Source organism: Benincasa hispida, chromosome 5 (assembly GCF_027475165.1).
Source record: "Benincasa hispida cultivar pf3 chromosome 5, pf3_genome.v1.1, whole genome shotgun sequence".
Lineage (NCBI taxonomy): Eukaryota > Viridiplantae > Streptophyta > Magnoliopsida > Cucurbitales > Cucurbitaceae > Benincasa > Benincasa hispida.
In genome coordinates, this window is record NC_143482.1 from 61,793,759 (window position 1) to 61,805,460 (window position 11,702).

The following is an 11,702-nucleotide window of genomic DNA, read 5'->3' on the forward strand; positions in this document are numbered from 1 at the left end:
ATTAAAAAAAAAAAACATAAATTTCACTTCTTCTAAAATGATATTAAATTGTTATTTCAATACCATAAAAACTCTAAAAATATGTTTTTTTCAATAGTATTATCTTCATTATTCTGAATGAGAACGTAATTACAAGTAATATAATTACTTTGAATCTCACGCTACCCTAATACACTTCAAGTTAATAGTTATATATAGATTAGGAATATATTTAGTTGTAGTTCGAGCAATATCCAATATTACCAGGTGGTGATAATTTTGTTTTTTAAGTAATTTTTTTCTAACTTTTTTTTGTGATGAAAAAGTGAAGAGTACAAAGATTAAGTACAGCTTAATCACTAAAAATGTTTAAAGTTAAAAGATGTTTACTAAGTCTCCAAGTTTTATATTTGCATCTATTTAATCTCTAATCACTAAAAATGTATAAGTTGATTTTATGTGTCTGATAGATTTATTTTGCATCCATATTATTTATTTTTTTTAGTTTATGAACACTCAATTAAAATCTCCATCCCAATGTAATATATATATATAAATATATATATATATATATATCTCTTTTGACATTAAATTTTGAAGGAAACAAAGCAGCTATGGTGGAGAAAACAAGTCATCTGTAACTTCAAAGTAATGCACAAATTACAAAAATAAATAAATAAATAATAAAAATAAAAGTCTACAGTTACACAGAGTATTTATATTTATTTGATAAACAAGAACAAGTTCATCTTCATTGATCATTCAAGCCTTAAAATCAAAACAAACTAATAAGATTTGCTTCAAATAATACATCAGAGACATTCACTATATATAAACAACACTGACTTCCTTTTTCAAAAACAAAAAATCAACAGAAATTATACCTCTATCGCTCTCCAACTACCGAGTTCGCCATATCTATACACCTTCGGAACCTCCATCAAATGGACCAGCTCTCACGGAACGAGGACTGGAACTGCACGAGAACGAGCAGCAGCACGATCAACGCAGCTACGCCCCACGGTGAGCTTCCTTCAGCCGGGAGATGATGCGTGCGGCGGCGACGGTCCCAAGGCGAGGAAGAAAAGAAGCTCGGATCGACAGAGGAGAGGACTCGAACGAGAACGATGAGGAGAACCGGTGTAGCGAAGAGAATCCAGTTGATCTGATCCTCGGCGGCTTCAACGGCGGACTCGTAGGAGAGCCACCAGGAAGCGCCGAGGAAGATGGAGACGACGGCGAGGAGGAGGAGGACGGGATACGGCGGAGGATTGAGGGAAAGAGAATCGAGAATTGAATCTGCGGTGGTTCTGTTTCGGTAAGGATTCATTGATTTTGATTTTTGGGGATTTTTTTTTTTCTTTTCAAATGTTGAAGATGGAGAAAAATGGGAAGTTCAGTTCAGTGCATTTATAGCGGGAGGGAGACTGGAGGGAGTGGTCCAGTGTGTGCCGATGTATGGGGAGCCATGTGGTGGTCGGTGATTGGATCAATCTTGACCGTTCATTTTTTTTCTCCTTTTTTAAATTTGGGCTTTATCTTTTTAAATTCATTGCCTGTCTCCTTAGTTCAGTTTTCATTACTTTTAAATTGTAATGTTTATTTAGTCTATAGTTAAAAATATTTTTAATAGGTCATTAAAAATAGGTTAAATTATAAAAAATGCCCATTATGACTTTACATTTTGTGTAAAAAAATGTCTCTAAAATTTCAAAAGTTTAAAAAACATCCTTAAATTTTCAAAAAAGAATTCAAACAATACTCTTATTGTTAATTTTGGATGTAAATCATTAAAGTTTTGTTTAAAAAATATTTTTAAACTTTCAAAAATATTCTTAAACTTTCAAAAGGTTTAAAAAATACTCTTAACTTAATAAAAGTTCAAAACTATTTTCACGGTAAAGATTGAACAAAAATTGTTAATTCTTCGTGACAAAAATGACTTTAAAAATTAAAAAATAAAATACTCATACTGAAAAAATTTGTTTGAAGTTTTCCAAGTTCGAAAAAACCAATTTTAAAATAAATTATATAGATATTCTCATTTTTTTCATATAGATAATCTTTTATTTCTCTTAATTTTCCAATTCTTAGCTTACATCAATGTTCTCAACAACCAAAATAAAACAAGATTTTTAAGTTAAAACATAAAATACCACAAAATTTCACAAAATTCTAAAATCAATCTTCTCTTGAAACATTTGATAAATTGTCGAATAAAAAAAGTATTGAACTATTTTTCGTATATATAGGTACTCTCATATTTCTCTTAATTTTTCAATTATAAGCTTACACCAATTTTCTCGACAATCAAAACATACCCAAAATGATGTGACGTTGAACACCCCCTCATGAAGTGCCTTGGAGAGCAAATTGGAAGGGGTACCTATTCATGCACAAGTATCAAATGGAGAATGATGTGACGCTGCAGGACTACAACGCTTGCCTATAGACTATCTTTATGAATGGCGTGGGGCACAAGTGTCATAACACTTATGCAACGTCGTACCTCCCCTTGCTCGATTCCACTGTTCTACCTCCCATTGCTTGTTAATTACTTAATTTAAGTTCGGATTGCATCCGAAACGTTCCGACGACTTATTTTGCTCGATAACCTATCTAAAAACTAAAATAAATATTAAATTCCTAACGACCAACATGATTTAAGTTGATGCATTTTTTTATTCGGCTATTTATCATTTTTGTATGTTTCAAGAGAATATTTTGATTTTGGAATTTTGTAAAATTTTGTGGTATTTTATGTTCTAACTTAAAATTTTGGTTTTTATTTTGGTTGTTGAAAAAATTAGTACAAGATAAGAATTAGAAATTTAAGAGAAATATGAGAGTAGCTATGTGAAAAAAATGAGGATATCTGTATAATTTATTTTAAAATGGTTCTTTTCAAACCTAAAAAAATTCAAACAAATTGATTAGTAGGAGAATTTTTTAATATATATATATTTAAAATTTTAAAGTTATTTTTGTCACGAGGGATTAACGGTTTTTGTTCAAATACTAGCGGTAGAGCTATTTTTTATATTTTTATTAATGTAGGGATATTTTTGAAATATTTTGAAAGTTGGATATTTTTGAAACAAAACTTTAACGGTTTATATCCAAAACTAGCGGCAAGGGTATCTTTTTGATTTTTTTTTTTTTAAATTTAAGGGTATTTTTGAAACTTTTGAAACTCCAGAAGCATTTTTTACACAAAGTATAAAGTTCAGGGACATTGTTTTATAATTTAACTTAAAAAATACTTAAATTCTCACCTCGTTTTTTTTTTTTTTTTAAATATATATGTGTGCATGAATTGGAACTCTAACTTTGATGTCAAAGTTGAAATAGTAAATGTTATATTTTAGTTGAGCAAGGATAATTTTGGCACTTCAGAATATTTTTTAACTTAATTTTCCGTCATACTAAAAAAAACATAATTTTCTTTTTGTCTTTTCTATGAATTTTTTATTTTCTAAGTTTGTACCGATTCATCATGTCATTTAAATTTATTATTAGTAAATTTTAACATTCACAAATAGGAAGAGAAATTATAATATAATGAACTTAATTAAAAACCTTATTTTTTAAGTTCAGAAATGTTTAAATATTATTTTGATTCTTTTATTCTAAATTTTGGTTCATATATTTTCAAAGTATCTATTTTGATCCATATACTTTTAAAAGTCGTTTAAGTCCTTTCATTTTTATTTTTAATGAATTAAAATAATCACTTTTAAAAATTACAAGAAAATGATCTTTTAAAGTATAATAACTAAAATAATCGAAATTAAAACTATAGGAACAAAAATAAATCAAAGTAGGGTGAAAATGAACCTTTTTAAAAAAAAAAGAGACAAAAAGAATTTCCCCCTTTTTTTTTGTTAATAATATATTTTCCCCTGAATTTAGTAAGTAGACGGAAAATGCACATATCACGTCGAGTATGTTTTGAAGTTAACCATTCCATTATTTATCCCAAAAAAGAAAAAGTCTAACCATTCCAATAAAAAATAAACAATTAACAAAAAATTCAGGCCGTACGCCAAGTGTCTAAGCCCTAATTAAATAGCATATGATAACATTCAAACGACTATTAAAATAAAAATCTCTAGATGTGTTGTTGGCTACTAACAACAATTATATGCTTAAAAAGAAAAAAAAAAAAAAACAAACAAAAACAAAAACACGTTAAGTTAGCTCTATTTGCCAAATATTTGATTTTTTAAAAATCAACTTTATATTCTTTGCTTTGTTATTTAATTTTTTAATCAATATTTTAAAAAACGAAACCATATTTTAAAAACTAATAAAAGAGCTTTTAAAAATTTATTTTGTTATCGAAATTTAGCTATTTCAATTTTTGTTATTTATAAATATGCAAGTCATTGTAAGAAAGTGAGAGGAATTATAATTAATTTTAAAATATCAAAAATTAAAAACAAAGGTCATATTTAGTAACCATTTCATTCTTTATTTTTGTTTCTGTTTTTTTGAAAATTAAGCCTACTTCTCTCAATTTCTTATCATGATTCGTATATTTGTTAAGTAGAATGGTTAAATCCTTAACTAATCCATGAAAAAAAAAAACTTTTTAAAAGCTATTTTTTAGTTTTCCAAATTTTTACTTGTTTTTTAAACTACTAGCAAAAGGTAGATAACAAATGAAGAAATTTAGGGGTAAAAGTAGTGTTTATATGCTTAATTTTTAAAAACAAAAAAAAAAAAACAAAATAAATACTAAATGGGTCGAAATAATTACCGAACAAAATTTTAGACATATTACTTTGAGTGATTACCGAACACAGTTTTGGGACCTATAGATTTAAAAGCTTTGTAATGATGAAACTTTCCTATTTCAACCTTGAGTTTTTTTAGTGGTTTTTCTTACTTTTACCATTCATCAAATTAACGTGAACTTCCTAATTCATTAGAACTGACATCATCACTCATGTATGATGTCAGAATGGATTATATGAACTAAAAATTCTTAATAAAAAGTAACACACGAATAACATTTTTTTTTGTTAGCTTGACAATAGGTAGGGACGAAGATTTTTAGTGCTTGTTTGAATTGACTAGAAAAAAATTTATTTTTTAAAAAAGTCATTTTTATCGAACCTCTTTTGATAAAAAGAGGTATAAGCTTTGAAGTGTTTCAGACACTATTTTAAGTGGTTATTAGACATTCATTTATTTTTTTCAAAATGACTTATTTATAAAATTAAATACTGAAAAAGTTAAACCAAACACACAATTATAATATTTTGTTTAATGAATTATGTTTGTTCCGATATGGAAGTGAAATTCAGAATTTTTATTTGGATAAAACTTATGATTTACCGGTATATATATTATAGGGGAACAAAGAGAAGTATTCAATGAAGATATGATTAAGATTTTAAATTTTAGTGTCGATGTTTTAACTTTACGAAAATGTTGATGAAAATATAGATAAAACATCGATATCGATAGATATTTCTAAAAATATACAGAAATAAAACATTTATGAAAAGAATATTTAAATTAATAAACAGAAACTATGTTTAAATAATTAAATTTTTTTAATGATATTGTATTGATGTTTTAAATATTCCAACAAACTTCTTCAATGTAGTGAAAATGCTAATGCCAATCAAGTAGAAAAATGCCAATCAAGTAGAAATTAGTTAGAATATCAAACGTAAATTAAGACTGCTACTATATATATATATATATATATATACTCACTGTGACTTAGGAAAAAAACTCGACATCCAAATATCACCACAATTCATTTGATGTCTCAATTTTTATTTAAATGTTGACTCATTTATACTTCATTGGTAGTACTGAAACATTTATGAAAAGTCAATGATAATATTGCAAAATTTAAAAGAATAAAAGTATATGTCACAGCGAATTTAGCTCAATTGGGATAAAGTATGAAACATCAAAATCCAACTGTAATTGATTCGAGTGGTTACATGACAAAATAGATATCCTTTCGTGTATAGAGGTGAATATAAACCATAAATATTGAAACATCACGATATGAAATTAGAGGTATATTTGAACGGATATTCACCTTAATTATCCTAATTTTCATAAATTATAATTAATATATTTAAATTTGTACGCATATTTTAATTAATCTCGCAGGTTTATGTGTGTGGTCACTGAGATTGAACTTGTTTGCATTATGTCTTTTAATAAATTCATGATCTTGTGTGACCACTAGCAGGACCGACCTATATAGCAAAAAATTTATTGCCTCGATATAATACTTGGAGCATTTATTACACTTAGACTTCATTAAACTAGGATTACAGATCCAATCAAAATGGACGGTTCACAAACTCCTAAATGTAAGTAGAAACCCAACAAATAAAACTCCCAATAAACAAAATGAACAGGAAAGCAACACATTTTTTTTTGAAATAATTGAAATGGATAAATATCAGTTTAAACTATACATGTATTCCTTAAATATTGATTTTACAAGATAAACTATTAAAATTGATATTTGATGATTCTTAAAGAAGATTCTAATTAAGGGATTATTTAGTCTCAACTTAAAGTTACAGTATATTAATATTCGAATTTTCGAATATAATAATGATATTTATAATTATTTATAATCTATAATTATATACTGTAATATTATTTTGAAATTATTATTAAGATAACCAACTTAGCTCTACAGACGTCAGCCACTTGTAATAGAGGGTGTAAGTTTTGATATTTTGAGGTGAAAATTGATATTTAAAAAAAAAAAAAAATTGAAGAAGAGAAGCTAAAAGCAAATCAGTGCCCACCTTGGATGTTTCAACCGTACACGTGTCCTAACAAACGCCCCCTTTGGCCCTTTTCCTCTGCCTCCTCAAAACCGACTCCTCCATTATTGCAGCACTTCACAGACCCTTCACCTTCTCCTTCCCCATCACCCCTTTTCACCATTTTCTCCGTTTCTCCACCCGCCATTGCAACCCCAATGCCCTTTTACCTTCTGGGTCTCTCTCCTTTTCCTTCTTCATGAATCCCATGTCCCTGTTTATCGGTCAGTTTCCATTTCCAGGTGGGAAGCTTCTTACTGAGCTCTTCACTATCACCACCCCCATTACGGCGGTTTCTCTTTCTACATTCTCAAATTGAAGCATATTAGCTTCTCCCGTGGAGTTTGCCTCTTCCCGTTTTGTATTTTTTGACCTTGCATGGAGCTTGTGTTTTCCATGGGAATCTGAGAAATTCGCTGGTAAGTTGTTGGGTTTGTTAGTGAAATGTAACAGTTTTTGTCATGGGGATTTTCCTTAATTTTTTTTTTTTGCATTATGATTGTGTTTTCATTTGGGGTTTTGATTTTGATGCTCTGTTTTTAATCCATTCTCTGTTATCTGAGAAATCATTTTGAGATTAATTGCAGAGAGTTAAGATTCTTTGAAAATGTCGAATTCCTCTTCGAACTTGACCCAGAATGGGAATGCTAAAAACAACGATACGTTATTCACAGTGGATGAGATTGAAGAAAGTGAGCTTTCGAAGCTATTGGATAGGCCAAGGCCATTGAACATGGAGAGACAGAGGTCATTCGATGAAAGATCGCTTGGGGATATGGCGATTGGTTATTCCCCACGGTTATCGACGAGAGTTTCTTCAGAGAACTTTGGTCGGTTGACTGATAATTATGATCAAACGCCATCGCCGGGCAGAAGATCGGATTTCAATACTCCAAGATCACAGACTGGATTCGAGCAGCATCCTATGGTGGCCGAAGCTTGGGAAGCGTTGAGGCGTTCGTTGGTCTATTTCCGTGGCCAACCAGTTGGTACTATTGCTGCGTTGGACAGTACTGAAGAAAATCTTAATTATGATCAAGTAAGAAAGAACCCTTTATGAATAATTAATGACTTACATTCATTGTTCAATCCCTGTTTGGTTGTGTTTATAATAATGCAGGGTTAATGTCTATGTCATTGCTTGTATTTTATTGTATAGAGATTTAGTTTGTAGTGATTGATAACACATTTCACCTGTTTATTAAGCTCTGAAACTCCCAACTAATTATGCATTTTTAGAAATAAGTAATCTCTATAGATGCTCATAAGGATAATGTTGTCCATGGGAGTACTTCAGTTAATAGGATTTGCAATGTTCACTTTTCGTTTAATCTTCGAAACTTAGTGAGTGTATGTCAAACACTTGCCAACATTTTGAGTGTAAACGCTTAAGCATTTACATATAAATGCTTAATGTGTGAAATCATTAAGCATTATTGACTTGATATTTCCTTTGCATTAATGTGTGAAACCACTTACAAAGTTGATGAGTTGGTTTGAATCATAAATGTATAAACGTTGTATGTGAGATGAAACATTGTATCATAGGCATAAATATCATTAACTAAAACAACATTTTAGCATGAAAACCATTGAAATGTATAAATATTTAGAAATGAACTAATGTATATCTTGTCATGTTCTTAATTGTTAGTTATGGGATTTGTGTTGATTTGAACCGAGAGCAAAAGCTAACATATGGATACTTTCTTTATTCGCATAGGTGTTTGTGAGAGACTTTGTCCCGAGCGCCTTTGCTTTTCTAATGAATGGGGAGCCTGAAATAGTAAAGAACTTTATCTTAAAAACTCTTCGGCTTCAATCATGGGAGAAAAAGATTGACAGATTCCAGCTTGGAGAAGGAGTGATGCCTGCTAGTTTCAAAGTGCTTCATGATCCAGTGAGGAACACTGAAACTTTAATTGCAGATTTTGGGGAGAGTGCAATAGGAAGAGTTGCTCCGGTTGACTCTGGATTTTGGTGGATCATATTGCTTAGAGCATACACAAAGTCCACTGGTGACACTGCCTTGGCTGAACTGCCAGAATGCCAAAAGGGAATGCGCCTTATTTTGAGTCTGTGTCTTTCGGAAGGGTTTGACACATTCCCAACCCTTCTCTGTGCCGATGGATGCTGCATGATTGATAGACGAATGGTGCGGTTCTTTCAACCTTTGCCTTTAAAGATATAATAATGAAACTAACATGAAGCTTGACTTCTGAAATTCGGTGGGAATGGTTTAAAATATTGAAATCTATTAATGGAATGATTTGATATTGTCAAAAATCATAGTTCAAATCCTATTTTGGTCCATGAACTTTCATGTTTGTATCATTCTGCATAATTCATTTTAGTCGAGGAACTTTCGAAAGGTCTATTTTAGTCTCTAGATTTTAAAAAGAGTAGTATTTTAGTCTTTGAACTTGTAAAATGTAAATATTTTGGTTACTGCTATTATTTTAGTCCCCATTTGTATAAAAAACTACTTTTTAAAATTAAGGGAAATAGACAATGTTAGAAGTTTAGGGACCAAAATGGAATAACTTTGAATGTTTAAAAATCAAAATAAGATTTGAACCAAGGTTATCTACATTGGCATTTGATGTACGTTTTCTTATTCTTTTTCTTACTTTTTGGGAGACAAAAGGCATCGTTACAATATTAAAAGTACCATGTATCAACTATGAATATCTTGCCTTTTTCTGTTTCTTACTTCATTTGATGTACGTTTTCTTTTTCTGTTTCTTACTTTTTGGGAGACAAAGCATCGTTACAATATTAAAAGTACCATGTATCGACTATGAATATCTTGCCTTCTTGTGTCCTATTAAGTTTGCTTAACAAAGTGAGCTGTATGCACTATGCAGTCTGGAAATCATGATGATTATCCATTCATTTCTTATTTCTTACTGCTTTTATTATTGGTTTCAGGGTGTATATGGCTACCCAATTGAAATTCAAGCTCTTTTCTTTATGGCTTTAAGGTGTGCTTTGCTTTTACTTAAGCAAGACCACGAGGGGAAGGACTTTGTAGAAAGAATAACAAAACGGCTTCATGCCATGAGCTATCACATGAGAACTTACTTTTGGCTCGACCTAAAGCAACTAAATGATATATATCGATATAAAACTGAAGAATACTCTCACACCGCTTTGAACAAGTTCAATGTAATACCCGATTCTCTTCCTGAATGGATTTTTGACTTTATGCCAACTCGTGGTGGTTACTTTATCGGAAATGTCAGCCCTGCAAGAATGGACTTCCGTTGGTTTTGCTTGGGAAACTGCATTGCAATTCTTTCAGCCTTGGCAACACCAGAACAGTCCACTGCTATTATGGATCTTATTGAATCGCGTTGGGAAGAGCTGGTCGGAGAAATGCCTCTAAAGGTTTGTTACCCTGCCATTGAAAGTCACGAGTGGCGGATTGTAACTGGATGTGATCCAAAAAATACAAGATGGAGTTACCATAATGGTGGTTCTTGGCCTGGTAAGCATCTTTATTCCCTCTAATTGATTGCAAGTTCAAATCCCAAAATCTTGTAATTATGACCTGATATTTTATTGACAAGGTAGTTTATTGGTTCATAGTTCCCATTTGTTCCCATTTATGACTTGAGAATGTAAACTAGGAGACTTTTTGAGATCATTGTTATAATTTTGAATCCCCTATCCTCCGAAGTTGCACTAGAACAGAAATATTGACATTGCTGCAATTCTTGCAGTTCTCCTATGGCTTCTAACAGCTGCATGTATCAAGACGGGGCGACCCCAGATTGCAAGACGTGCACTCGAACTAGCTGAAACCAGGCTACTGAAAGATAACTGGCCAGAATATTACGATGGGACAGTTGGGCGGTACATTGGGAAACAGGCACGAAAGTTTCAGACGTGGTCGGTTGCAGGTTATTTAGTGGCAAAGATGATGCTGGAAGACCCCTCTCATTCAGGCATGGTGTCACTGGAGGAAGACAAGCAGATGAAGCCTGTAATGAAAAGGTCACATTCATGGACTTGCTAATGTGCTTCAAAATTTTAGTTTGCTTAGGAGTTGAACTTGTGCCTTCACAGGCTTCCCATCAGTAATTTTCATATAATGTTTAGTTTTGTTCTGTTTTCTAGAGGGATATTTCTTTGTGTTTTTTTCTGGATAACAGATAAATATGAAGGACATAAGTACATTACTAATCCAGGTTACTTTTAGGAGATAAAATGTTCTATGTTAGTATGTTGGCCTATGGCCTATAATATACATGTTTTTTCAATGAAGGTTCGAATCCTCGTACTCTTGCATTTGCCTGGTTATACCTGAAAATAATATGGAAGTACCTACTACACGCGAAAAGATGTTACGAACTATGTCATGATAATTCAAAGAACATTCAACAAAACAAAAATACCAAACAGAAATAACACCAGAGATTGTGTCAACCTAGTTCCGTGATTAATACCTACGTCTGAGGGGTAGTGTGCTCGTGGAAAGATAACTTTACTAATATAAATGGTAAGTGATTACAACATAGTCTTTATCTTTATTGACAACTCTGACCTCTGCAGAGCTTAACAACTCAATCGTTCACCTAGGTTTCTTCTAGATGTGAGACTCCTTCTCTAGGATACTTAGGCTTCACCTAAGTAATGATATTAGTGAAGAATGTCTTAGACTCCCCCTAAGACAGACTCCCGGCTACACTCAAGCTCCCTTGATTGTGAGACTCATTCTCACTAACACTATCTTTCCCTTTCGAGCAAAGATCACTTCACTCATTTAGCTTAGGCTCCCCTTAAGCTTGAGAATCCATTCTCAAGTAGTATACCGATGAAGCACGTAAATAGCTTAGAATAAATCTCCAATCTTACAGCAACACAATCTTCTCCGCCATCAAAGATTGACATTGAAAACACCTG

At 31.5% G+C, this 11,702-nt stretch overlaps 2 protein-coding genes across 3 annotated transcripts; one reads left to right on the forward strand and one right to left on the reverse strand.

The window, feature by feature from the left end:
* Positions 1-682: 682 nt before the first annotated feature.
* On the reverse strand, positions 683-1,391 carry LOC120078163 (uncharacterized). The gene has a single exon (XM_039032388.2). It carries the CDS (start codon positions 1,307-1,309, stop codon positions 920-922), a length of 390 nt encoding a protein of 129 aa, XP_038888316.1. The 5' UTR covers positions 1,310-1,391; the 3' UTR covers positions 683-919.
* A 5,467-nt stretch (positions 1,392-6,858) lies between these two features.
* Positions 6,859-11,079, forward strand: LOC120078650 (putative alkaline/neutral invertase B). Of its 2 annotated transcripts, none has more exons than XM_039032943.2 (5): positions 6,859-7,213; positions 7,382-7,833; positions 8,518-8,949; positions 9,726-10,284; positions 10,520-11,079. In XM_039032943.2, exons 2-5 carry the CDS (start codon positions 7,402-7,404, stop codon positions 10,813-10,815), a joined length of 1,719 nt encoding a protein of 572 aa, XP_038888871.1. In that variant the 5' UTR covers positions 6,859-7,213; positions 7,382-7,401; the 3' UTR covers positions 10,816-11,079. The 2 variants fall into 2 exon arrangements, with proteins under 2 accessions (XP_038888871.1, XP_038888872.1); XM_039032944.2 differs by having other exon boundaries at positions 7,469-7,833.
* Positions 11,080-11,702: the final 623 nt, after the last annotated feature.

Bases quoted from the DNA above. Each gene is read 5' to 3' on its own strand.
- LOC120078163 (XM_039032388.2), bottom strand. From the start codon at position 1,309: ATGAATCCTTACCGAAACAGAACCACCGCAGATTCAATTCTCGATTCT.
- LOC120078650 (XM_039032943.2), top strand. From the start codon at position 7,402: ATGTCGAATTCCTCTTCGAACTTGACCCAGAATGGGAATGCTAAAAAC. The intron at 8,950-9,725 runs GTGCGGTTCTTT...TATTGGTTTCAG, and splicing joins GCATGATTGATAGACGAATG to GGTGTATATGGCTACCCAAT. The intron at 10,285-10,519 runs GTAAGCATCTTT...CAATTCTTGCAG, and splicing joins TAATGGTGGTTCTTGGCCTG to TTCTCCTATGGCTTCTAACA.